Genomic DNA, 26,657 nt, shown 5'->3' with positions numbered 1-26,657 from the left:
TCTTGAACTTCCAGTCTCCAGCATTTTGGGGCACCTGGGTGGCTCAGTCAGTTAACTGTCTGCCTTCAGCTCAGCTCATGATCCCAAGCTCTGCATGGGGTGAGGGGCAATCAGCAGAGAGTTTGCTTCTTCCTTTCCCTCTCGCTCTCACCTTCTGCCACTCATGCTAAAATCTTAAAAAAAAAAAAAAAATTCTGTTGTTGAGGTCACCCTGTCTATGGTATTTTGTTACAGCAGCCAGAGCTGACTGACCATACTACAACCCAATCCTTACCCATGTGGAAAAGTAGGGATCTTCAATATTTTTAGGGCCATGGGTACTTTTAGCAGTCTGGCAACGCCTAACGAACCCCATCTCAGAATAACATTTTAAATGCACTAAGTAGGGGCGCCTGGGTGGCTCAGTGGGTTAAAGCCTCTGCCTTCGGCTCAGGTCATGATTCCAGGGTCCTGGGATCAGGCCCCGCATTGGGCTCTCTGCTCAGTGGGGATCCTACTTCCCTTCCTCTCTCTCTGTCTACCTCTCTGCCTATTTGTGATCTCTGTCAAATAAATAAATAAAATCTTTTAAAATAAATAAATAAATAAATGCACCAAATATTATATGTTAACAAACTAGAATTTAAATTAAAAATTGGAAAAAATTGGGGTGTCTGGGTGGCTCAGTGGGTTAAAGCCTCTGCCTTCAGCTCAGGTCACGATCCCAGGGTCCTGGGATTGAGCCCTGCATCAGGCTCTCTGCTCAACAGGGAGCCTGCCTCCCCCTCTCTCTCTGCCTACTTGTGATTTCTGTCTGTCAAATAAATAAAAAATCATTTTAAAAAATTGGAAAAAGTAAATGGAATCATATATTTTGCATATATATATGACAAATAAAATAAATATAACAAATAAAATACAAAATGAAATAATAAATGTACCAAATATAGGGGCACCTGGCTGGCTCCGTCAGTAGAACATGGGACTCTTGATCTCAGGGTTGTAAGACTGAACCCCATGTTGGGTGAATATATTAGTTTAAAAAAAAATAAACTCTTAAAAATAAATACAAATGGGCATACAGTTATAATACTAAAAACCAAATTTGTGCTAGAATAATACATGAGCATCTTTATTAGCACATTAAATAATAAGACCTAGTGGCTGATCTTGCAGATTCACTGCTGCAATTTCAAAGCAGTGATGAGCATGAGTGATATTCCAAGATAATACAACCAGAAGGGAAAGGAAAATAACTGATTTTCCTGGGGACGAAGACACAGGTTCTGCTAATTCTAACGTGTGCCATTGCTCCCATTCATCGTGGAAGGAAGTGCCAAATTTCATCTAGAGGTTAGAGAAAATATAGCTGTACTTTCCCCCAGGCACAGGGGTCTCCTGCAGAGGAGCACGTGCAGAGAGGGGGTTTAGTACCTTCTATGCTTCGAATGTCCTCCCGCCACAGCTCCAGGTGGGTGGTCATCTCACGAGCCTTCCCTATGAACCTCTTCCAAGACTTGCTGCTGTACCGTTTCCACTGGTCCCACTCAGATAAATACTTCATTTGGGTCTCCTGAATGTTCCTGCGTTAAAAAACAATATGACAGGGGTGCCTGGGTGGCTCAGTGGGTTAAAGCCTCTGCCCTCAGCTCAGGTCATGATCCCAGGGTCCTGGGATTGAGCCCCACATCAGGCTCTCTGCTCAGCAGGAGGCTGCTTCCCTTCCTCTCTCTCTGCCTGCCTCTCTGCCTACTTGTGATCTCTGTCAAATAAATAAATAAAATCTTTTTTTAAAAATTAAGGAAAAAACCCCAACATGACAATGATCATTAAAGCGTCCTTAAGCCTCAGCATCAAATAAAACCCCAGCCAAGAGGATGTGGAAAACCTAGAGCCTTCCTACACTGCTGGTAGAAATGTACAATGGTGTGCCCTTAGGGAAAAGAGCCTGGATATTCCTCAACACGTTGAACACAGAATTACCACTATGACCCAGCAATTCCACTCCTAGGCAGATATCCCCAAAGAACTGAAAACAAGGGGGTCCCAAACAAAAACTTGCACACTGCAGCACTATTCACAATAGCCAAAAGGTGGAAACAACCCAAATGGTTGGGAAAATGGTGGGAACCCAAAACCCAAAATGGTGGGAAACAACCTACCAACAGATGAATGGACAAAAAAACCGAGGCATATCCATCCATACCATGAAGTGCCGTTCAACCGTAAAAAGGAATAACATACAGATACATGCCATAGCTTGGGTGAGTCTTGAAAACATTATGCTACGTGAAAGAAGCCAGGTACAAAAGGTCATATATTGTATGATTCTATTTACCTGAAATGTCCAGAATGGCAAATCTACAAAGAGTAGATCGGGGGTTAGCAGGGGTGAGGGGAGCGGAAACAGGGAGGGATTGCAGATAACAATGAGGCTCTAAACAGCTGCAGAGCCACAAGCTGGAAAGAGCCTGGGTCCCTGAATGACTACAAAGTTCCCCCTTGATCTGAAGCCAGAACTGATGTGAACAAGAAACAAATTTCTAATATGTCGAGCTACTACATGTTTGGGTAACTTTGTCGCTGCAGCTTGGCTGACCCTGAGTCATACATTTCTAATTACGTGAACTCTTCAGGAAATGCATTCCATGCATAAAGCACACCTCTGCCCAAAACATACATCAGATGGCTTCTAGATGGCCACCAAACAAACCTTAGCCTCCGCTTCTCAGAGATGTTCAGTGCATACTTCCGAATCGACTGGCTATTGAAGTTTTCGGTGATTCCTCCCTCCAGCTGGGAGCTGTAAGAGTCTGTTGGCTTCAGCAAAGTGCCACTTTGCTTGTCTCGGGAAAGAATGGTTGTCCTCCTGCGTGCAATGGACCGATAACTTGGCAATTCTTGAAGGAAATTAACAGGTGGAGAAGAAAAGCCACTGGAATCCACAGAGAGGTTCTCTGGGCAAGAAGAAAAAGAGAACCATCATTGACCACAGTGAGCTTGGGAGCCAATTAAAAAAAAAAATCTTTGTTGGGTGCCTGGGTGGCTCAGTGGGTTAAGCCGCTGCCTTCGGCTCGGGTCATGATCTCAGGGTCCTGGGATCGAGTCCTGCATCGGGCTCTCTGCTCAGCAGGGAGCCTGCTTCCTCCTCTCTCTCTCTCTGCCTGCCTCTCTGCCTACTTGTAATCTCTGTCTGTCAAATAAAATAAATAAAATCTTTAAAAAATAAAAATAAAAATAAAAATAAATCTTTGCATACCTAAATTGTTCAGATGGTCACTAGCTTGCACCACTGACAAAAGCATTTGTGCTTTCATTATTCTATTTACCAGGATGGTGATCGGGACAATACCATCATCTGCAAACAGTTCACTTTCAGCAGCTGTGTGTGCAAATACGCTTTAGGTTACATAATATCTAGGTTCTAGTGTTTGGATGCAGCCACTAGCTAGATGTGTGACCTTGGGCAGTTATCTGAACTTGTTTACATTTGTCAGATGGGACCAGTCCTATTTGCCCCAACTATCTTTCCAAAGTATAGGCTATAATGATTTGTAGAACTCCAAAATAAAGCATTACTCAAATGCATAGTGATACCGTAAACAGTAACAATAATAATAGTATTGACAGAGAACTTCCTGTGCACCAGGCACTGTGTTAGGAGCTTCACATGCACTCATGGATCTGGGCTGGCTGTGCGATCTGCTCAGACCAACAGAATGCAGCAGAAGTGATGCTGGCCAGTTCTAAGCCTTATCAGCTTCTCTGCTCTCTGGATCCCAGCTGCTGCCATGTGAACAAGCCCAAGCTACCTGCTAAAGGTTAAAAACAGTGGAGCAGGGACGATCACCCCAGCTGAGACCATCCCAGGCCGGCTTGCAGCCTGCTGTCATTCAGCTGACCACAGAGGCTCACACATATTGAGGTAGGTACAATTATCAATCCCATTTTAGAGATGAGAAGGTTGATGGGTTGCCCAACCCCATGCCAGTCCTCAAAGCTCTGCATGGTCGGACACTCATCTGTGTCTAGAGGGCTCTTTGCTCCCCAACTACATATTTTTTAAGATCTTTCAGAGACCAAGATGGTTTCCTCCTCCGATTTCCTCTTCCTCAGAGCCTTTGCATATGCTGTTCCCACTGTCTGCAATGAACTTACCACACCTATTTATCCTTTTAGCTCTGACTCACATGTCATTTCCTTAGGGAAACTGCCTCTGCCCCACTGCACTATTACAGGTGCCTTGTTACACATTCCCCCCAACACACACACACTAAGTCCTTTATAGCATGTAACAATTTGTAAATAAATATATAATATTTGCAAATAAATTTGTGTGACTGTGTGAGTACATCTGTCTCCTCTAGGAGACTGGAAGAAAGTTCTCAGAGGGCAGGAACTGGGATCATGTCTTTACCACTGCACCCCAGGACCTAGCATCATCCTTGATTCAGAAAGTAATTTAATAAATGCTCATTGGGTGGATGGATGGATGGATGGATGGGAAGAAAGATTGAAAGATGGATGGATGGATGGTTGGATGGATGGTTGGATGGATGGTTGGATGGGAAGATGGATGAATGGATGGATGGATGGATGGATGGTTGGATGGATGGATAGAAAGATGGATCGATGAACGGATGGATTGCTAATTTGCCCATGCTTAATCTGTGAGTAGGGGAACTGAAAACAGAACCAGGTCTGCCTGACTCAGAAATCTGTATTTGTTCTACTACATCAGGCCACTGTTGGAGGCCAAGTTTTGCTGTGGCTTATGCTGTGGTCTAAGAAGGGAGGGCCTTCCACTGAAGCTGAGGGACACCACCTTCAAGATGGGTTTTATGCCTGATCCAATTTTAGTTGCGGAAAGATTACCTTTAATGGAGAAAGGACACAGGGAGTGGAAGTAGGAAACAGCCATAATTACCTAAGCAATTACCTCTATAGGCAGCAAAACTTCTAAGGCTTAATATTAGATGCTAAATTGCTTGGGTTTGAATCCTATCTCGGTCGATCATTAATGTGTGTGTCTTTGGGAAAGTTACTTAACCTTTGAACTTCAGTTTCCTCATCTCAAATATTCATTCAACAAATGTATCTACCATGTGTCCTATCTGGAGCTAGAGATACTGCCGTGAACAAAGCAAATGCCCTATTCACATGGCACTTACATACTGAGGTGGGGGCTGGGGAAGATTAGACAGTAAACAGGTGATGTATATTATGTCAGGAGGTGATAAGTGCAAAAACAAAAACAGAGTGGGGTAAGGAGACACAGAATGCACCAGTTCTGAGAAGGTGGGTCAGGTATGGTCTCCGTACTAAAGTAGTATTTAAGCTGAGGCTGAACAGAGGGCATAAGCTCTGTGGATATTTGGGTAAGGGCAACCCAGGAGAGGGAAACAGCAAGTGTAAAGGCCCTGAGGCAGGGTGTGTAAGATGGGCTTGAGGAAGAGCATGGAGACCTATGTGGTTGGAGAAGAGTGAATGAATAGGAACTTCATTGTCTCTGTTGTTTTTGACCTCTGATGAGCCACACCAGCCCCTCCACAGTCCCCTCCCCTTGAATCTGTGTTAGATCTGTGACTTGCTTTAGCCAGAGGTTGCAACAGAAATGTTGCTCTGCCAATTCTAGCCTCAAGCCTTAAAAGGACCTGAAAGTTCCCACTTCTGTGCAGTTGGGACCCCAAAGTGGCCATGTAAGAAGTCTGGCAATGCTGCTGGGACCATCATGTGGAGAGGAAGAGGCCCCAAGTGCCCGAAGAAGAGACCCCAAGGAAACAGCGAGAACCATAGTCTCTGCCTCTGACCTCAGTGAGCTGCTGCAGCCAGCCCCCAGCTCTTGGGCCATCCTCATGGAGCACCACCATGGGCATGAAGAGGACTTCTGGAAGCTCCAGACCCAACAGACATGACATACAGCAGAGCAAACCATCTCTTCCATGCCCTGCTGATTCTGGCGCACAGAATGAGCAGAAACAATAAAACAGCATAAGCCATCATGTTTGAAGTAGTGTGTTAACAACAGGTAGATGGGACAGGGAGCATGGAAAAGCAGAGGTTAGAGAGGTGCCTGGAGCCAGACTGAGTCAGACTCTGTGGGCTGGCTGTGATGCTTGAATGTGGGGGACGGAGGGCTTGGAGCCAAAGCCCATTGAGACCTAACCATATTTTCAAGGATCACCCTGGAGGCTGCTGGGCCAAGCACGGGACCCATGAGGCAGGGGGGTGGGAGCAGCTTCTGAGCATTAAAGGCAACCACATGGGGAGAAACACTCAGCATAGCCGCTGGCACACAGTGGGCTCCATCAGTGTACTTACAGCTAATAGGAGGAGGGAGCCCTGGAGAGGGGGAAACCAGCCAAGGCCTCGCTCTCTGAGCAGGAGTCTGACAGTGCAGATTTGTAACGTTGGCCTCTCTGATGAGCATGTTCAGACACAACGGGACAGCTGTCCCACTGCAGATGACACACAGACACGCGCCTGGAGCCCTGCCAGCTGCCGGGTGCAAGCCGGTGAGTCTTACTCAACCTTCCACTTCCCTGCTCCCGCGCACCCAGAGGATGTGATCCACTTCCATTAGTAACAGTGGGCGTGGGGGACTGGAGGCTAAAGGGTCCAGGCCCTGGCTGGAGGCCACTCCTTCTGGAGAGCAACAAAGAGCTCTTATTAAGAGCAAACAAAGGTCTTTGAATACAGAGCACCACCCAGCAACTGAATATTCAGCAACTGTAGGGTCAGGAACCAGGGCAGGAGCTGGAGCCTGGGTTGGCTTGTCACCCACTAGCCAGGCCACCCCAGGCAAGACAATGACTGCCTCACGGTCACATGTTTTTCTTTCTCAGGAATGGGGCATATGATATCATGGACCTCATCAGCATGATCATAACAGTGGCATTGCAAACCACACGAATAATATTAGCTAGGATTTACCAAGCCTGTACTTTGTGCTAGGCTATGGGAGGTAATCAGTATGCTTCAATAGAATCATCCCATTTTGTGGATGAAGAAGCTGAGGTTTGCAGAGGTAAAGGGCCTTGCCCACGCACCCAGCTAGGAACTGTTGGAATAAGCAACCTGTCACAGGTCTGCCAAATGCCAAAGCTGTAGTCCTTAGCGTGACATGATTCAGTAGGCCACGGATTTGAGAGTGCTCTGTGAACACTAAAGATAGAAATTATTTCATGGCTCCTCTCTATACTCCTATTCATATTCCATAACAACAGTTCCTGGTGGAAAACTGTAGTTTCAAAATGGCGGCCATCGAAGGGGAATGACTTATCCTCTTCAGACATTCTTGGGAAATGCTGCATCTTCAAACAGAGAAAAAAAATCACAAGCCTACCTTTGAGCACAGGCATCACTCTTTCTGTCAAGGAGATCCACCTTCCCTCAGTTTCACACAGGACCACACATCTGTCAAAGCATGACATCACCTGATTTCCCACACCCACCTGCAGCAGTAGCCAAGGAAGGCTTCACTGGCCCAGCTTTTCAACAGGGAAATTGGGGCTCTGAGAAATGGTGGCTTGCCCAAGGCTTTGCTATCATGAGACTCCAGTTCTACCTTCTTAGAAAGACAGGTTGCATCATCTCTCAGAGCCCTGCTTTTTTCTCATCCTTCGAGAATAAGAATGTCTCCTTACGGCTACTGTCAGATATTCTCCTGAGTTGGTCCAGCTGAGAGTGTCGTCATCGGCACAGCCAACGAGGTCCTGTGCTCAGTGTGTGGCAGCCTGTTGGCCATTTGTATGGGAGGCAGGAGGGGTTTTGAGACATTGGGGGGGCCTCCATCTAGGAATGTCTAGAATCTGTTGGCCATTGGAACCGGATTTCAGCAACTAGGAGATTCTTATTTAGGTGGGGAGGATGACTGGGTAATTACAGGAGATGTGGGGTCAGGGGTGGGCATTAAGTATGTCTTTGGATATCTGGCATCCTTCCAGGGTAAGGAAAAAGTTAGCCTCTCAGACTTAGAGCAGTGTCTTGCTCATGGAGAGCCCTCCATCTGAAGAATGAATGAATGAATGGGCAGAGGAATGGGCACCTGGAGAGCCTCTTTCAGTCCCAACTTTCTTGGCAGTTCTTTCCACAGGCCGTGAGATCCTACCCATAGGCACGGACACTCCCAGGATGTGGGCACAGGCCAACTGTGACCTAAATGGGACTAACACCACCACCAGCCTCCCTCGAGTGCCTGCCAAGAACCTAGCCCAACCGTATTTGGTGCTGGGTTCACATCAGGGTTTTTCTTTCCCCTTGCAGAATCACGGAAACTCCCGGCACTAAGGGACCTTCTGGGTCATCTGGTTCAGGCCTCTCGCCAGCTGCTGGGGGAATGAGTTCTGTTTGACAAACTGCATGGAGCCCCTCTCTGCAGGAGGCTCTAGAGAAGAGGGTTTTGCCTGCCTCAGTGAGCTTTCACTCGCTCCTTCTGCCCTATCTTCTGAGTGCCCATCCCACTGCAATCATCCCTAGTCCTATCCTGTCAAACTGTTTACTTGCACCTTGTCTCTGACCTTCTCCCTCCCCACGCTTAGGACTAGCAACCTGCAGGGGCACGGAGCCCATCTCTGTCCTGCACTGCTGAGTCCCCAGGGTCTAGCACAGAATCCAATATACAGTGGATGCTCGATAAACACCTGCTGAATTAATGAATAAATAAATGAATGAATGAATCTTATCCATGGGAAACAGGCAATGTTGGCTCACCTACCAGGCAGACCAAAGCGTGTGCTTAGCACACTAGCAAAGCAGGGTACCAGAAAGGGAGAAAAACATTAAGGAATTTACCCACTGAATATCATTCTTTTCTATATGGATGATATATACTCTTTTTTCACAAACAAAAATTTAGAGGAAGAAAAATAAGCTGGCAAGAAATAATGATTGGGATGTTGATGGTATGTTATATCCTTCTATTTAAGGTACTTCACACAAACGAGCCTTACTAGAAGCAAGCTTTGCTGTTACCAAGAAATGATCAAATTGGGATGCCTGGGTGGCTCAGTTGGTTGGACGACTGCCTTCGGCTCGGGTCATGATCCCGGAGTCCTGGGATTGGGTCCCGCATCGGGCTCCCAGCTCCATGCGGAGTCTGCTTCTCCCTCCTACCTTCTCCTTGCTCATGCTCTCTCTCACTGTCTCTCTCTCAAATAAATAAACAAAATCTTAAAAAAAAAAAAAGATATGATCAAATGGCTTGGGTACATCCATTGTGAGGTTACCAATAAGGCAATGTAGACATTGATTTCAAAAACTTTTTGCACTTCTTTCCACTCAGATTCTCTGATATTGTTATTTTGGATGCTAAGTGGAGGTAGAGGACCTCAAATAATTTGTGCTCACAACTCATCCTAACCCTAAACCAAGGGGTCACAGTTGAAGGAATCTAGTTGCAGCCGCTAGGACCTCTCCACCAAGTGGTCCAAGGCCAGAGTTTTATTACTGTCCTCCTCATGGAAAGGCCACACGCCTGCCCATCCATCCATCCATCCATCCATCCAGTCGCTCACTCCAAAACATTTACTGAGCAACTGCTAGGTGCCAGCCAAGCATTGTTCTAAGACTGGGACATAGCCTTGAATACATCCCACAAATTCCCTTGCCTTTATGGGACTTACCTTCTAGCCAGAGGAGACCAACAGCAATCAAGTTAAGAACAATATATTTCAGATGCTGACAGTGCATACAGAAAAACAAGGCAGGGATGGGTTTAAGCAAAGGCTACAGGAAGGGAGGGAAAGAGCCACATGGCTATCCAAGGGAGAGAGAAGAGCAAGGGCAAAGGCCCTGCGGCAGGACTGTGCCCGGTCAATTCAAGGAACCAGAGGAAGGCCAGTGTGGCTGAAGGAGAGTCAGCAGAGAGGAGAGTGATGGGGTAAGAGTTGTGGGAAGAAACAGGCCAGACCACACAGGGTCTGTGGGCCATGGTGAGGACTCTGGCTTTTGGTCTAGTAAGGTAGGAGCCATGCGGGGTTTTGAGCAGTGGCACGACATGATCTTACTCAGATTTAACAAGATCTTTCTGGCTGGCCCCGTGGCTATTTCTATCCTTGAGCTGCACAGCTTGGCATGGCTATATCCCATGCCAGGGCATCATATGACAGGCTGCACTGTCCTTTTGCAATGAAGGACATGTTCTGTATCTGCACTGTCCAGTACACGGACCACCAGCCACACTGAGCAATTGAAAGGTGGCTGGTAAGACTAAGGAATTTTTAGTTTTATCAGACGTCATTAAATTTATATTGCATAGCCCCATGTGGCCAGTAGCGACTGGACTGGACAAGGTAGAGAGGCCTTGTTCTTTACAGTCCAAAGCCTGGTCCCAGAGGGGAGGAGCCAGGGGCCTTGGGAGCCTCCTCCATCTGCTAGACTTCAGAACTAACTGCCAGGCTGGGAGAACCTGTATGAATCATGCTACCTGGCCCCTGGGTGGGGCCTAGGGACTGGCTGGGGCCAAGGCTTTATGACCAGATGAGCAAACAGTCTTCCTGAGGAGTGACTAATTGGGTAATCAGAGCGATGCTGGGTCCTAGACCCGAATCTCCTGGCTTTCAGGTGGGTGGGGCATCCGGTGGGCTATCTGGGGAGCAATCACTGTGATTCTGTCTGTCTGGGCAGGAGACAGACAGGACAGACAGAGTGGTTCAGAGCACCTCCTCCAAAGCCCACAACCTGGATTCAAATCTCAGGCCTACTTGTTACCTTATTGACGATTCCATGCCTCAGTTTCCCCACTTATAAAATGGTGATAGGAGTTCCCACCTGACAGGACCACCCTGAGGATTAGGCGGCAACTAGACACTTAGAAAAAGGTCAGCAAACCTTACAATTTCCTTACTATCTATCCTCACCCAGGCTCTTGCCACAATTACTCATCTCTGCCATTGTTGCAGAAAAGCAGCCATAATCCACAAATGAATGGGCATGATTGTGTTCTAATAAAACTTTATTTATTAAAAATAGGTGGTAGGCTGGATTTGGCCCGTGGGCTATAGTGTGCAGACTCCTGGCATAGAGCAGTGCCTGGTATACTGTGCTATACGTCTGGTTATTTACTGAAGAACTCAATGTACAGAAAGGTTTCATGTTTGCTGTGAGGGATTCTTGCTACGGACCACGCTACTCCTTATGTGGAATGTTTCTCTTCCTGACCAAGACTTTTCCAAAAAAGATTTCCAACGTTCCTGGAAGCAACAACAAAAACAACTAGACTTCACTGAGCATTTACCAGGCACCATGGTTATGCCAAACCATTTATATACTTAGCTCCCATGATCCTTACCATCATGTCACTGCATGGGTCCTTCTTTTTTTTTTTTTTAAGGACTTGATTTATTTATATGACAGACAAAGATCCCAAGTAGGCAGAGAGGCAGGCAGAGAGAGAGGAAGGGAAGCAGGCTCCCCACTGAGCAGAGAGCCCGACGCGGGGCTCGATCCCAGGACCCTAGGATCATGACCTGAGCCAAAGGCAGAGGCTTTAACCCACTGAGCCACCCAGGCGCCCCTGCATGGGTCCTTCTTGAGTGTTACCTTCATCTTGCAATAAAGAAGTTCAGAGAACTTTGCACAAGGTCAAGCCAAAGTCTGACACTCCCGGCAATTAGCATGGTGCCCGGCACAACATAAATCAAATAAACATCTCTCAAATGAACACACGGACACATTGGCTCCAGAGTCACAACATTAATGTCCTTCTATTTCAGCAGCTCGTCAGTAACTTCTCAGAGCCTCAGTTTCCAGGGGTGTAAAATGGGCAAATCACACTTGGTGAGTTGCTGTGAATAATTTAAGAAATCTATGGGAGTCCAAAGCCAAACTGCTGACCGGCCAACTGGATCCTCAGGACCCGGCTCCTGCCTGCCTGACTTGGTCCCCTCTTCTCCTCCCCTAGGCTCCAGGCTGAGCCCTCCTCAGATACACCAAGGTCATGCCCACCTCCACCCCAGAAGTCCATACCTCGGCGAGACTTCTCTGATCACCTCAGCTAAGTAGGGCCTCCCCCTCTCTAGCTCATCACCCCTTTAATTCCTTCTCAGCAGTTACGCTTAGCTGTTAACTACCCTATTTTCTTCTTTACCTGTTCAGTGAGTGTCTCCCCTGCTTGGCCAGACACTTCCGGAAAGCATGTCTCTGGCCTGTCCCTCTCACTACTTGGTACCTCGCCTGGTACTGGGTCACGGTTCATGCACGGTCAGTTCCCTTCCTCCTCCTCCTCCTCCTCCTCCTGCTGCTGCTGCTGGTGGCGGGGTGGGTGGGTGGAGGGAGCCCCACCAAAGGTCTAGGTGGTCCCACACTCAAACAAAGCTCCTTTAAAAAGCAACCAGACACAACAAAGCTTACAACACTGAAAAGTCATTTCCCCCTTTTATCCCTCTAAATTCTTCACTTCCTGAAAAAACAAAACAAAACAAGCCAAAGAGGGCCTTTGGGCCTAATCTGGCCTGAGTTGCTGGGCAGAGCTCACTCAGCCTCTTCAGACAGAGGGGGAAAACACAACTCAAGTCAGATGGCTGGCTGGCTTACCAGAGAACCATCGTGGCCTTCCGTGCCCTTTCATGGCCTTCTGTGGCCTGTGCAGTCTCTGGCTGTGTCTAGACCTGCAGAAGATCCCTCTCTCCTGGGGCACCTTTAAGGGTGACAAGTCACCCTGATGCATGGGCTTAGCTGATAAGGGGAACAAAATAAATACTGCGGGATTAATGGTTACTGTCTTCCAGTTTAAGACAAGGTGTCAGATTAAAATAACCCAAATAGTTGCCTAACTATATAACTAATAGCATAACCCCCAAAATATAGGTATATGGCACATGAAATCATCAAGGTTTACAACAGTAAGGCTAGAGAAGATCCAAGCAATAATAATATAATAATAACAGCAATAAGACCTTTGGAGTGTTCAGCATCTCCCAGGTGTGGTACTCACTCTTCAACGTGCCTATCTCAGTAAATCTTCTCAGGAACCAGGGCGCCTGGCTGGCCCAGTTGCTAAGTGTCCAACTCTAGATTTTGGTTCAGGTCATGATCTCAGGGTCGTGCTATCAAACCTGGGTGTTGGGCTCCATGTTCAGTGGGGAGTCTGTTTGGATTCTCTCCCTCTGCCTCTCCCCCCAGTGCTCTCACTAAAATCAATCAATCAATCTATCTATCAATCTTTAAAAAAAAAATGCTCTCAGTGAGCCTGGGCTAAGCATCTACCTTCAGCTAGGGTCATGATCCCAGGGTCCTGGGATCGAGCCCCATGTAGGGCTCCCTGCTGGGAAGCCTGCTTCTCCCTCTCCCACTCACCCTGCTTGTACTCCTCTCTCACTGTCTCTCTCACTCTGTCAAATAAATAAATAAAATCTTAAAAAAAAAAATCCTCTCAGCGACGTCTAGCTGATAGGAATACAGCTATTCTCATTTTACAGAGAAGAAAACTGAAGGTCAGAGGAGTAACAGGACTTGCTCAAGGTCACACACCAGATAATCACCCACATTGGGAATTATACTTGGACTGGGCAGATGTCTTTATTTACCTTAACACAAAACAACAACAAAAACCAAACCAGGTCCCAGCCCCCACTCGCAGAAGGAGTATAGAGAGGTAGCTTCGTTTTATTCCTTTACCTTTCCAAATGTTCCTGCTCCAAAGGCGCAGACCGAGTCCCACCCTGTGGAAAATAGGGTCAATCCAAACCCAGTCACCCTTCCCCGAGTGCTGCCGGTGATGGCTGAAGCCATCACGTAAGTTGCAATCCTGACTGGTGGCCACATGATGACAATCAGTCCATCTTGGTTGAGTCTGTTGGGTTCCCCTGATGAACTATGGGGTAATGGTCACAGCAAACCCCCACATAAGGGTTAAGAGTCCCTGAGTTTAGGGGCGTCTGGGTGGCTCACTGGGTTAAGTCTCTGCCTTAAGCTCAGGTCATGATCTCAGGGTCCTGGGATCAAGCCCCACATCGGGCTCTCTGCTCAGCAGGAAGCCTGCTTCCCCCTCTCTCACTCTGCCTGCCTCTCTGCCTACTTGTGATCTCTGTCAAATAAATAAATCTTTTAAAAAAAAAAAGAGTCCCCGAGTCTGGCCAATCCTCAGAAAGTTAAGCACAGAATGACCATAGGATCCAGTGACTCCACTCCTAAGAATATACCCAAGAGAGCTGAAAACAGATGTTTATCAAACACTTGTACACAAGTGCTCACAGCATCCTTTTTCCTAATAGTCCGAAGACGGAAATAATCCATCCATCAACGGATGAACAGACACACAAACAACGGGATAACTACACAAGGGAATATTACTCAGCCATAAAAACAAATGAAGGACTGCCACATGCTGCCACATGGAGGAGCCTCGAGAACTTTCTTTCTGCTAAGTGAAGAAGCCAGTCACAGAAGGTCACGGTATTGTATGAGCCCATTTATAGGCGATGTCCAGAATGGGGCCATCCATAGAGATGGAATGCAGATTGCTGGTAGCCAGGGGCTGGGTGGAGGGGAAATCTGGGAGTGATCGCTTAATGGGCACACAGCTCCCTTTGGGGCTGAGGAAAATGTCTAGGAACTGGACAGAGGCAGTGGTTGCACAACACTAGTGTACTAAATGTACTAAATGCCACTGAATTGTATGCTTTCAAGTGGTTGATTCCGTTACGTGAATCATACCTCAGTTTAAAAGTCACTGCGTGCCAGTTGAAGATGATCTAGGATGAAGTATTTACCGAATGGAATGTGATAAACATTTGGTAAACGGGAAAAGCCACCAGGAGTCATACCATGCAGTAAACATAGAACATCCTGGGAACCATGGGGCTCAGGGACCTGGGGGTGGGCATATGCCTCCTGGGGGGTACCTTAGGTAGGGCGGGGTCTTTGCCTCTCTGAGGAGGTGACATTTAACTGAGATCAGGCAGAGGAATAGTGACTACAAGACCTCAGGAGGAGAACACTGGAAGGGACCAGTAGCCTGAGGCGAAGGGAAAGCAGCAGGGTTTGGGGGGTGATAGCCAGGGGCCGGCTCAAGAGGCAATCCTCTCTAGAGGCCCTGGGAGAAGGTGGTCTTCCAACTTTTATTCCTGTCAGAACCTTCATTGATAGGGGTGGAAACTGAGGCAAATCTTGTCTGAACTTGGGTCTGCTCCATTCTGAAATCCCTGCTCTTAAAAATGATATAACTCGGGGCGCCTGGGTGGCTCAGTGGGTTAAAGCCTCTGCCTTCAGCTCAGGTCATGATCCTAGGGTCATAGGATCGAGCCCCGCATCGGGCTCTCTGCTTGTCGGGGAGTCTGCTTCCTCCCTCTCTCTCTGTCTGCCTCTCTGCTTACTTGTGATCTCTGTCTGTCTGTCAAATAAATAAATAAAATCTTTAAAAAAAAATGATATAGGGGCCCCTGCGTGGCTCAGTTGGTTAATCCGATGCCTTCGGCTCAGGTCATGATCTCAGAGTCCTGGGATCGAGTCCCGCATTGGGCTCTCTGCTCAGCGGGGAGCTGCTTCCCTCTCTCTCTCTCTCTCTGCCTGCCTCTCTGCCTACTTGAGATCTCTGTCAAATAAATAAAAAAAATTTTTTTCTTAAATGATATAACTCAAGAGAAGCGAGAATACAGCTCAACGGATGCTTGGGCAGGGTGAGTCCTGTGGGCCAGGTGGACACGGATCAGGGACACAGAGTCCAGCCTGCGAGAGGGGAGGTAGTCGGGGAAGGCTTCCAGAACGAAGTGGCACCGGACTGAAAGAGGAGTATGCCTTATAATGGAACAAGGTGATGAATGGCACCCATGGCAGAGGGAACAGGAGGGGCTTTATATGCTCTAGAAGCATCATTGGATGAAATCATGAAAGGCATCCCACTCAACTAATATTCCCTGAAGGCCTACTATGTACCAAGCACAGTACTAAGCATGAGACATGATGGTGAGCCAAACAGGCCCAGCCCTTGTCTTCCTGGGACTCATCATCTAGTGGGGAACAGAGATGTTATCAACAGCAGTTAATAACTGCTGTTATTTACATGGCGCTGTGGCAGCCAGTCTCCAGGGTGGCTGCCAGTGATCCTCTCTCTGCAAATACCCTGACATTCACACCCTTCCATGGGTCCTTTCTACACTGAACAGGGCTGATCCATGTGACCAATAAAATACTGCAGAAATTAAAAAAAAAAAAATACTGCAGAAATAATAGGGGGTAAGGGGCACCTGAGTGACTCAGTGGTTAAGCATCTGCCGTCGGCTCAGATCATGACCTTAGCTTCCTGGGATGGAATCCCACATCAGGCTCCCTGCTTAGTGGGAAGCCTGCTTTCCCTCTCCTAGTCCCCATGCTTGTATTCTCTCTCTTGCTGTCTCTCTCTCTGTCAAATAAATAAATAAATAAATTCTTTAAAAAGAAAAGAAAAGAAATAACAGGGTGTGATCTCCAAGCTCTCCAGATGATAAAAGACATTAGGCTTCTTCCATGCTCTCTCCTGGATCACATGCTCCAGGGAAAGCCATGTCCACAGGGCACTCAAGCAGCCTCTGGGAGGTCAGTACGGAGAGGCTCCCTGCCAACAGCCAGTGTCCATTTGCCATTCCTATGAGCAAGTCATCTTTGGAAGGGATCTGCCGGCCCCAGGCAAGCTTTCAGAGGATGGCATCCCGGGCCCTCACCATGAATCTGACCTCGTAAGAGACCCTGAGCCAGAACCAGATAGGTCATTTCCAAATTCCTGGCTTGCAGAAACTGTGAGATAAAAGTGATTATCACTATTCTAAGCTTAGAGAAGTTTGGGAATAATTTGTTACACAGTATAGATAATATACAAGTACTTACCAAGTTTTTTATGTTAATTAACTCCTAATCCTTATACTGACCTCCTGAAGTAGATACAATCATGACTTCCATTTAATACATAAGGAAGCGGCACCTGTGTGGCTCAGTCGGTTAAGAGTCTGCCTTCCGCTCTGGTCATGTTCCCAGGGTCCTGGGATGGAGCCCCGCATTGGGCTCCCCACTTGGCAGGAAGCCTGATTCTCCCTCCCCCACACCCCCTGCCTGTGTTCCCTCTCTTGCTGTGTCTCTCTCTGTCAAATAAAAATCTTTAAAACATACACACAAGGAAAACTGAGGCACGAAGCACTTAAGTTCTTTGCAGAAAGGCAAGCCCAGGACATGGAAAATGAGGATTTGCATATGGAAGTCCAGAGTCTAGATTCTCAACCTCTACACCACGGATGCCATCGTGGCTTTGGCTACACTTCATTCATCCATTCATTCATTCAACACATATCCATCATCTACTATATGCCAGACATTGTTCTATATCCTAGGAGAAGAAAACAAAGCCCCTACTTTTCATGGGACCCACATTTGAGGAGAGACAGCTAAGAGACAAGAAAAGCAAACCAGATGACTTCAGATGGTGGTAAGTGCTTTGAAGACATAAGCAAGGAAACCAGTCGGGGGAAGAGAGAGGAGGGCTGAGCGCAATGGGAAACCACTGGAAAGTTTTAACTTAAGAAGGGGAACGATATGATCTGTTTCATCATTTAGAAGGATGTATATTTCCCGATCTGTAAACCAGAACCCCTTTGTCTCCTGTCTGGCTCCAACTGTCCTCCCGCGATGCCCATACAGCAGGCCACCATTTACAAAGTACAACAAAGTTACAAACACCATCCCTTCTGAGCCTCCCAGCCATGCTGGTGGATACAAGGTCATTTGTCCGAGGGACAGGAAGACCTTTTAGTCAGAGGGGCCAGTTATGACTCTTCTAAAAGAGATGTCTAGAGAGTCTCCTTTAACACCCAGCAAAGATCCATGATAGATGAATTTCATCATGCCCCCTGTAGGGAAACCAGGGTCAGCATCTTAAAGGGGATGGATTGTGCTAAAATAAGAGGAAGATAAATGGAAACCAACTAGGAAAATACTTGAATGGCTGCCATTAAAAGGCTGAAGTTGGGCTGATGTCAGCACTATTAACAAGCTAGAAAATAATTAGCATCAAATGGAACTTGACTTCTGTCTTCTGATTCCTGAGCAAGTTCCCAGGGTTTGGATCTCTTTAAGATGTCTTTCTTCTTCTTTTTCTTCTCCTAGATGTGAGGAACAATCCAATCATAAGGGCCCCATGTCCAAATCCACACCCATGGTTTACTGTAAATCCTTGTAACAAAATTTCTATTCTCAAATTGAAATAGAGGAAACGCTGCTTATAAAACTCACAGCAGGGTCTTGTGTTTTGTTAAGGACAAAGGTTAAGATGGGAATGCTGTAAGAAGCCTGCCTAGGTGCTGGCAACTTTTCTATCTCAACTGGGTGGCAGTTGTACATGTTTAAGTAAAAATCCACAGAGTTTAGACGTCGACGTAAATTTTACTCAGTAAAAAAAGGAAAAAGGTGGTAACACTTGGCTATCTACCGTTTTTTTGGTGCCTTTCGATGTATCAGGCACTTCACATATTTTTTTCACCATTGGTTCTACTAACATCCTAGTCCCATCTTACTGCTGAAGAATCCGAGGCTCAGAGAAGGCAAGCCATTTACCAAAGATACACAGCAATACAGAGCCAAGGCGGAATTCGTTTCCAAGCGTGTCTAATGGTAAAGCCTGCAATGTCTGGGAGGCAGTCACCTCGTGCCAAGAATGGTAGGGCTGGCGGGGCGCTCATACTCTTTTCAGTTACCACCTAAGGGATCCCTAAAGCAGTAACGGGAAGGCACCACACGGTCAGGACTCCCATTCTGATGCTTCTTTTGGGAGAGGGCAGGCGCCCTCGGAACTGGGCGACGGCGGGTTGCAGAAGGGAGACCAGGAGGAAGAGAAACGCGCTTTCCCCCAAAGCCAGGAGCGCCCGGCGCGGGCAGGTGGCGAGGGGCTGGGCCCGCGCCAAGCTCGCCGCAGCTTGCCCGCCGGCCGCCGGGAGCGCGGTCCCCGCCGTCCTACCTGGGTGGATGAAGGTCTGCCTGCTGCGCCTGCCGGGCGGGAGCGCACTGGCACTGGACTCGCTCATGGCTGCGCCCCCGCGCCCGGGAGAGCCGCCGGAGACCCGCTCCGGCCGCTACCACCTCCGCCGCCGCCGCCGCCGCCGCCAGCTCCCCGGAGCCGAATTCCAGGTTCCGGCGCGGACGTCACAGAGGCCGGGGCGGGGCGCGGCGCCGAGACGGCCCTTTTCCCCGCGCGCCGCCGCCGCCCGACCACCGGGGGGCCCAGGGTTGGGGATGGGAGTCCCGGCGGCGGGCGGTGGGAGCAGGGATCCGACCCGCGGCTGCGGAGCCCCAGGCCCGGGAAGGCTTCACCCAGCGGCCGAGATCAGGGGCGACCTCCCGGATGTCTTAACTAAATTTAAAGAGTTATTCATAAAAATGAATAAAAACCGAGACTCTGAACAAGTGTATGTATCTAGTAAGTCAACTTGTGGGTCCGTAAAGCGGGGCGGCGGGGAAGAGTATTTGTTCATGTTTGTAAATGCGGTTGGGGACCGGAGAGGCTCAGTGAGGTGCAAGGGAGGGTCTCACGATCTAATGGGTTTGGGTTATAAATTTCCCACCAGATCCGTGCTTCATCGCTGGACGTCGACCCATGGCCAGTGTCAAAATTAAAAGTAATCGCTGAGTATAAATAAATGTAAAATGGTTAAGTACATGTAATTCTGTGTGCATTTATAAATAATTGCACACAGAATTGCCAAATTAAAATAAATAAATGAGGAAGTGTAGGTAAATTTCCTGTGCAGGATTTCGGATAATTTATGTGGAAACTTCAAGGCGGTATAGCCTCACTCTCTACTCTAAACGGGGGCTGCACACTGTGATTTCCTCCCCAACAGGGCAGTATGGCTGCGAGCGCAAGTAACTTTACCTGGATAATACTTGGCAAACACTTCCTCAGACAGACAGTCAAGGTCAACACCCACAGTGATGATGTCACGTTGATGGTATGCGCTCTCAGAATGATGGGATGAGAATCACACTAAAACCTGTCACCCTAGTCCAGTCATAAGAAAACATGAGACAAACCCCACACGTGAGACATTCTAACAGGATCCCTGGTTACTACTCCCCCAAATTGTCAAGTTGATCAAAAAACAGGGAGAGTCTGAGAAACTGAACAGCTAAGAGGAGCCTTAGGAGAGATGAACCCTGTTAAGTGTAATGGAGATAGGGAAGGGGAGGGATGTGGAACCAAAAGACCATTTAAGCAAACCTGAATAAAGGTTGGACTTTAGATAATAAGAACGTGTGAATATTGGTTCATCTATTGTGAAAAATGTCAAAGGGAGGTAAGATGGTAGTAATCAGAAAAACCGAGTCTGGGTATATGGAACCTATGTCCTATTCTCTCTATGGAAATTCTCTGTACTCCCTGGGCTATTTTCTGTAACTCTAAAGCTGTTCCAAAATAGAAACGTTATTTATTTATTTTACAGTAATTGCTTGGCTCAAAATAAAGGCTATTTTTATTATAGTTAAGGGTGGGGTCACTGGGTTTCCCTTTGGAACCTAGTTTCCTATTATTCCCTGAGTGAGCTGGACCCCGGGTCGCTACCTCTCTGAGACTTTGTTTTTTTCACCTGTAAAATGAGGATATATATTACTAGGTCCTGGGGTATAGTGAGAATACTCACCTGAAATGCCCGGTAGAGCATTTGCTGGTGAGACTGGGGAGGAGATCCTAATCTGGATGCCGATATCATACCATACACAAAAGAAAATCCAAAAAAGATATAAATAATTTTTTTAAATATTGTATTTATTTATGAGAGATATAAATGAAAAAGAAAACCATAGAAGTACTTAAAAAAGGAAAAGGAAGTTTTTCAACAGGAATCCTGGGTGGCTTAGTCAGTGAAGCATCTGCCTTCAGCTCAGGTCATGATCCTGGAGTCCTGGGATCGAGTCCTGCACTGGGATCCTTGCTGACTAGGGAGACTGCTTCTCCCTCTGCCTGCCACTCCCCCTACTTGTGCAGGCTCGCTCTCTCTGACAAATAAATAAATCTTTTAAAAAAAGTGGGGGGAGCCTGGGTGGCTCAGTAGGTTAAGGTCTCTGCCTTCGGCTCAGGTCATGATCTCGGGGTCCTGGAATCGAGCCCCACGTCAGGATCTCTGCTCAGCGGGGAGCCTGCTTCCCCCTCTCCTCTGTCTGCCTCTGCCTACTCTCTGTCAAATAAATAAAAAAAATCTTAAAAAAAAAAAGTATTACCAAGAGAAAAGCCTTAATGAATATGACCCAAACCAAGAAGCCAAAGAAACATGATAAATCAAACTCCATAAAAATTTAAAATTCTGCACCACAAGCAATGACATTTGTATAAGTATGTTCTTTATAATGCTGTTTATAACAGCAAAAGACTGGAAATAGTCTACATCTCTGTATGTAGGAGGCTGGTTAAAGAAATTTTGACACCTATGTCCAACTATTACATAGCTCTATATATAGACATATAGGAAATTATGCATAGAGAGTTATATAATTAAGTGACAAAGCAAGATGCCAAAGTGCATTAAGTAAGCTACCATTTGGGTTAGAAAGTCGTCTGTAAATGCATACAATATCTCTAAGTAAGAGTTGGGGGGTATTTAGTAATTATCCTTTTTTTTTTTTTTGGTACTATGCAGATGTATTACCTGAATGTATGTGATTGTATTTTAAAAAATTACCTCCAGGGGCGCCTCGGTGGCTCAATGGGTTAAAGCCTCTGCCTTCGGCTCAAGTCATGATCCCAGGGTCCTGGGATCAAGCCCGACAGTGGGCTCTCTGCTTGGCGGGAAGCCTGCTTCCTCCTCTCTCTCTGCCTGCCTCTCTACCTACTTGTGATCTCTGTCTGTCAAATAAATAAAATCTTTTTAAAAAATCTTAAAAAAAAATTACCTCTAAAGTTTGTGGAATGTTGACAAATGATGGCTATTTCTGTCAGGCAGTGCCTCCCTCATCTCCTCACTCCCTCATCCCCTTGCTCAACAGAGGCCACCTCCTAGTCCCCAGTCCCAGCCTACAGATCCGGAAGGGGAAGGCTGGAACCCAATGGCCTAAAGGGGGTGGAGTGACCTTAGAGAAGATGTCGTAGAGAAGAACTCCAGGTGTGAATCTCCTTCCTGCTGGTCTCACCTGGCACCTGGCCCTGGTTTGGGTTTGCACCCTGGGCTATGTGGGGTCTTAGATTCTCTCCAAGGCAAGGGAATGAATCCAGGCTCCTGAAGGAGACTCCTTCCTCCCAGGAAAGGACTAATTTTACAGGACTAGAAATTGGGTAGTTCTGGGGCTCCTGGGTGGTTCAGTCCATTAAGCATTTTTCGGGTCATGATTCCAGGGGCTCCCTGCTCAGTGGGGAGTCTGATGCTCTCTCTCTCTCTCTCCCTCTGCTTCTCTGCTCTGCCCTTGTGCTCCCTCTCGCTGACTCTCTCTCTCTCTTTCAAATAAATAAATGAAATCTTATTTTAAAAAAAAATAGGGTATTTCTTTGGGAAATGACCATAAAAAAATCTCCTGTTAGAAAGAAATAAGAGAAAGAAGGTTGTCAGCTAGAGAAGCAAATTCAGACAGAAGGGCCCTAAGTAAGACAAAACAGAACAAGAATGAAATTCTTGATTGCTTAATTGCTTTTATTTCCAGGGAAGGCACATGTCTTGCCACAGTGCCCCCCATCTCCTTTTTACTACTTGTTTTGTCTATTTTCTTTCTAAAGAATTTATTTATTTATTTGATAGACAGAGATCACAAGCAGGCAGAGAGGCAGGCAGAGAGAGAGGAGGAAGCAGGCTCCCTGCTGAGCAGAGAGCCCGATGTGGGGCTCGATCTCAGGACCCTGGGATCATGACCTGAGCTGAAGGCAGAGGCTTTAATCCTCGGAGCCACCCAGGTGCCCCTGTTTTGTCTATTTTCCACACTAGAATGTAGTGAGGCTCCATGAGGACTCTTTTTTATTACTAGGGGAATAATAACAATAACACCTACCCTTACTGAAAAATTACTTTTACCAACTGTTTATCCTGTGTTAACTCCCTTAACTTTCATCATTCCTAAGAAGGTAACGGGAGCCTCTAAACCCCATTTTAGGGAGAAAAGAGCCATGTTTTCCCCTGAGAGGCAGAGTGAAATCATTCGTGTTTCCTCCTTCCCACCATCTCCCAGCAGATCACCTACCTCAAGCACCACTGCCTCCCCCAGAGCAAGGACTACTTCTTATCTCCCTTGTCCAAACATTGTCCACGCAGCGGTCAAAGCCATCTTCCCAAAAAGGAAGTTGATCTTGTCATTTTCCTGCTTAAACACCCCTTCCTCCAACGGTTTCCTCTTGCCACTTAGAATATACACTCAGCCTCCCTATCATGTGTGAATCAGGCTTTGCTGGGTTCCCCCCAACCCCGTCTCCTCCCATCACCACTGTGGCTGGCCCCTTGAACACACCTAGCATGTTCTTGCCTGTGGGTTTCATGTTTGCTGTTTCTTTACCCTTGAAACCTACATCTCACACATGCCCCTGGTTTGTCGGCTGCTCCCTTCCCACGGCAAAAGATGGTCACATCACAGCTCCAAGTTTTACACACGCTGCAAGGACTGAGTAGAGGTCTGTGAGTCATTATTCCCAAAACCTGGGTGAGGAGAGTCTGGTATACTTACACCTAAACTGATATACATGCCTTAAATCAAGAGTAAATTCCTGGGGACGCCTGGGTGGCTCAGTTGGTTAAGCAGCTGCCTTCGGCTCAGGTCATGATCCCAGCGTCCTGGGATCGAGTCCCACATCGGGCTCCTTGCTCGGCAGGGAGCCTGCTTCTCCCTCTGCCTGCCATTCTGTCTGCCTGTGCTTGCTCTCTCCCCCTCTCTCTCTTTAATAAATAAATAAAATCTTAAAAAAAAAAAAAAAAGAGTAAATTCCTGGCCCCATCAGCCATGTTCTTCATGTAGGTTGTCCTGGTACAAACAGGGTTCTCTGTGTTAAGAGTGAGTTGGACAGTAGTTGGACAGTAGTCAGGGTCAGGGGCCCCAACAAGAAATTACGGAGTCAAGATGATGGAATTGTAGAATATAGATTAGGTTCAGTGGGGTGGAGTCTAGAGCCGATGACCACGAAAGAATTCTTGAGACATTTTTGGTGCACAGTGGTGGTTTGTTAAGGCATGGGACAGGACGTATGGGCAAGAGGAGCTACTGACACTCCTCCCCCACCCCCCACCCCCCTGTTGGTTGTGAGGTTGTGAGGGGTGGCAGGTTATGTACATACGTTAAGGTTGGGGGAGGTAAGGAAAAAAACGGAGGTTTCAAGAACTTTCATATGCTAAAGAAGATCGGATACCAGAGGCCTTGTCATTCTCAAGGTCTATTTTTCCCTTCTTAGCAAGGTATTAACATTAAGATAGTTGGGAGATTCCTAAAAAATGTCACATAAGGGGCACCTGGGTGGCTCAGTGGGTTAAGCCGCTGCCTTCGGCTCAGGTCGTGGTCTCAGAGTCCTGGGATCGAGTCCCACATCGGGCTCTCTGCTCAGCGGAGAGCCTGCTTCCCTCTCTCTCTCTCTGCCTGCCTCTCCATCTACTTGTGATTTCTCTCTGTCAAATAAATAAATAAAATCTTTAAAAAAAAAAAATGTCACATAAGTCCCACCCAGGAATGGGGATGGGGGGAGGTTGCAGGATGTCAGCCTTTTGCTTTGTCCTCAGCCACCCTTCTGTTCCCTCATCAAGGGAGAATAAAACATCACTGCTTTGCGGGTTAGACAGGACCACACTAGCCTTCTGCTTTGTAGCCTTGGCGGAAATGACTTTTGTAAGATGTACTAAAATAAGGCAGTTAATCCCAAAGCATTTGTCAATATCATGGGCAAGGGGAAGTTAAGACATAAGCCCCTAGATGTCAACAAAAAAGGACCATCAGCATGTTGACAGTAATCTAGTAGGTAGACAGATGCATGACCCAAGCCCTGATTGGCAGGGCTCAGCACCCCATGATTGCTTAAGGTAGTTCTACGAAAGATCTCATAAAACCTCCTAAACTTAGAAACTCCAGGGGCCACCCTCTGGCCTGCCCCCCTTCCAGAAGCTTTATACAATTATTGAATAAACTTTGCTTTTCTGCCCACCACTCTTCCTCTGGTCTATGTCTTCATTCTTTGAAGTGAGGTGACCAAGAACCGTGGGCACTGAAGGCAGAGAAATCCTACAACACTTGGGCATCCTACTGATGTCGTTTGGGAATGTTGGTGAGGTCTGGAGCAGGCCAAGGAAGAATTCTTGAAACCTCCTTGGTGCAAAAAAAGGTGGTTTTTAAAAAGCAAAGGGACAGGACCCAGGGGCAGAAAGTGCTGCTACACAGGGGTTGTGAGGAATGCCTGATTATATACGTGGGAGTTGGAGGAGGTAATGAAAAGGGAGATTTTCAAAAGGACTTTGATATGCTAAAGAAGATTTACAGGATATGGGAGGCCAGGTATTGGCCAAGTTCAGGTTGCTTTTCCTTCTAATAAGGCACTAACAATAGGACCCTTGGGAGTTTCCTTGAGGCGTCTTATACTTTGCCTAGCTCAGGTTCTCTAGAAGTTAGGCTATTGATGAGAAGACTTTCTCCTAGTAAATCACAGAGACAGAGCACTTTGGTGGCTCAGTTAGGTTAAACAGCTGCCTTTGCCTTGGATCATGATCTTGGGGTCCTGGGATCGGGCCCCACTTAGAGCTCCCTGCTCAGTGAAGAGTCTGCTTTTGTCCCTCCCCTGCTCACGCAAGCATTTGCTCTCCACGTGCACATGCACTCTCTCTCTCTCAAAAATAAATAAATAAAAATCTTGTTTAAAAATCACTAAGGGACGCCTGGGTGGCTCAGTTGGTTGAGCAGCTGCCTTCGGCTCAGGTCATGATCCCAGCGTCCTGGGATCGAGTCCCATATCGGGCTCCTTGCTCCGCAGGGAGCCTGCTTCTCCCTCTGACTCTGCCTTCCACTCTGTCTGCCTGTGCTCGCTCTCACTCTCTCTCTCTCACAAATAAATAAATAAAATCTTTAAAAATAATAATAATAAAAAAAAATCACTAAGGGACGCCTGGGTGGCTCAGTTGGTTAAGCAGCTGCCTTCGGCTCAGGTCATGATCCCAGCGTCCTGGGATCGAGTCCCACATCGGGCTCCTTGCTTGGCGGGGAGCCTGCTTCTCCCTCTGCCTCTGCCTGCCTCTCTGTCTGCCTGTGCTCGCTTTCGCTCGCGTTCTCTCTGACAAATAAATAAATAAAATCTTTAAAATAAATAAATAAATAAATAAATAAATAAATATCACTAAGACCGGGGACACCTGGGTGGTTCAGTTGGTTAAGCAGCTGCCTTCGGCTCAGGTCATGATCCCAGCGTCCTGGGATCGAGTCCCACATCAGGATCCTTGCTCCGCAGGGAGCCTGCTTCTCCCTCTGACTCTGCCTTCCACTCTGACTGCCTGTGCTCGCTCTCGCTCGCTCTCTCTCTGACAAATAAATAAATAAAATCTTAAAAAAAAAAAAATCACTAAGATGGGACACCGGGGTGGCTCAGTCGGTTGAATGGCTGCCTTTGGCTCAGGTCATGATCCCAGTATTCTGGGATCGAGTCCCGCATCGGGTTCCTTGCCCCACGGGGAGCCAGGTTTTCCCTCTGCCTCTGCCTGCCACTCTGCCTGACTGTGCTCTCTCTCTCATTCGAACAAATAAATAAATAATTTTTTTAAAAAAATCGCTAAGACGTTGGTAAACAG

At 47.1% G+C, this 26,657-nt stretch overlaps 1 protein-coding gene across 4 annotated transcripts in view; it reads right to left on the bottom strand.

Annotated features, from left to right (window-relative positions):
• Positions 1–19,180, bottom strand: part of TMC7 (transmembrane channel like 7) — a 54,421-nt gene extending 35,241 nt beyond the window's left edge. Inside the window, exons 1-3 of one of the 4 annotated variants that reach the window (XM_059154936.1) lie at positions 18,896–19,180; positions 2,693–2,936; positions 1,414–1,562 (exon numbers count right to left, since the gene is read on the bottom strand). In XM_059154936.1, coding sequence (XP_059010919.1) covers positions 1,414–1,562; positions 2,693–2,936; positions 18,896–18,962 — 460 coding nt within the window. In that variant the 5' untranslated portion in view covers positions 18,963–19,180. The remainder of the gene's footprint in view (positions 1–1,413; positions 1,563–2,692; positions 2,937–18,895) is intronic. The other 3 variants (XM_059154935.1, XM_059154934.1, XM_059154933.1) reach the window with 3 other exon arrangements.
• Between the last annotated feature and the right edge of the window lie 7,477 nt (positions 19,181–26,657).

This window comes from Mustela lutreola, chromosome 17 (genome assembly GCF_030435805.1).
Source record: "Mustela lutreola isolate mMusLut2 chromosome 17, mMusLut2.pri, whole genome shotgun sequence".
Lineage (NCBI taxonomy): Eukaryota > Metazoa > Chordata > Mammalia > Carnivora > Mustelidae > Mustela > Mustela lutreola.
The sequence above is the reverse complement of the archived record's forward strand: the minus strand, read 5'-3'. Positions and strand labels throughout refer to the sequence as shown.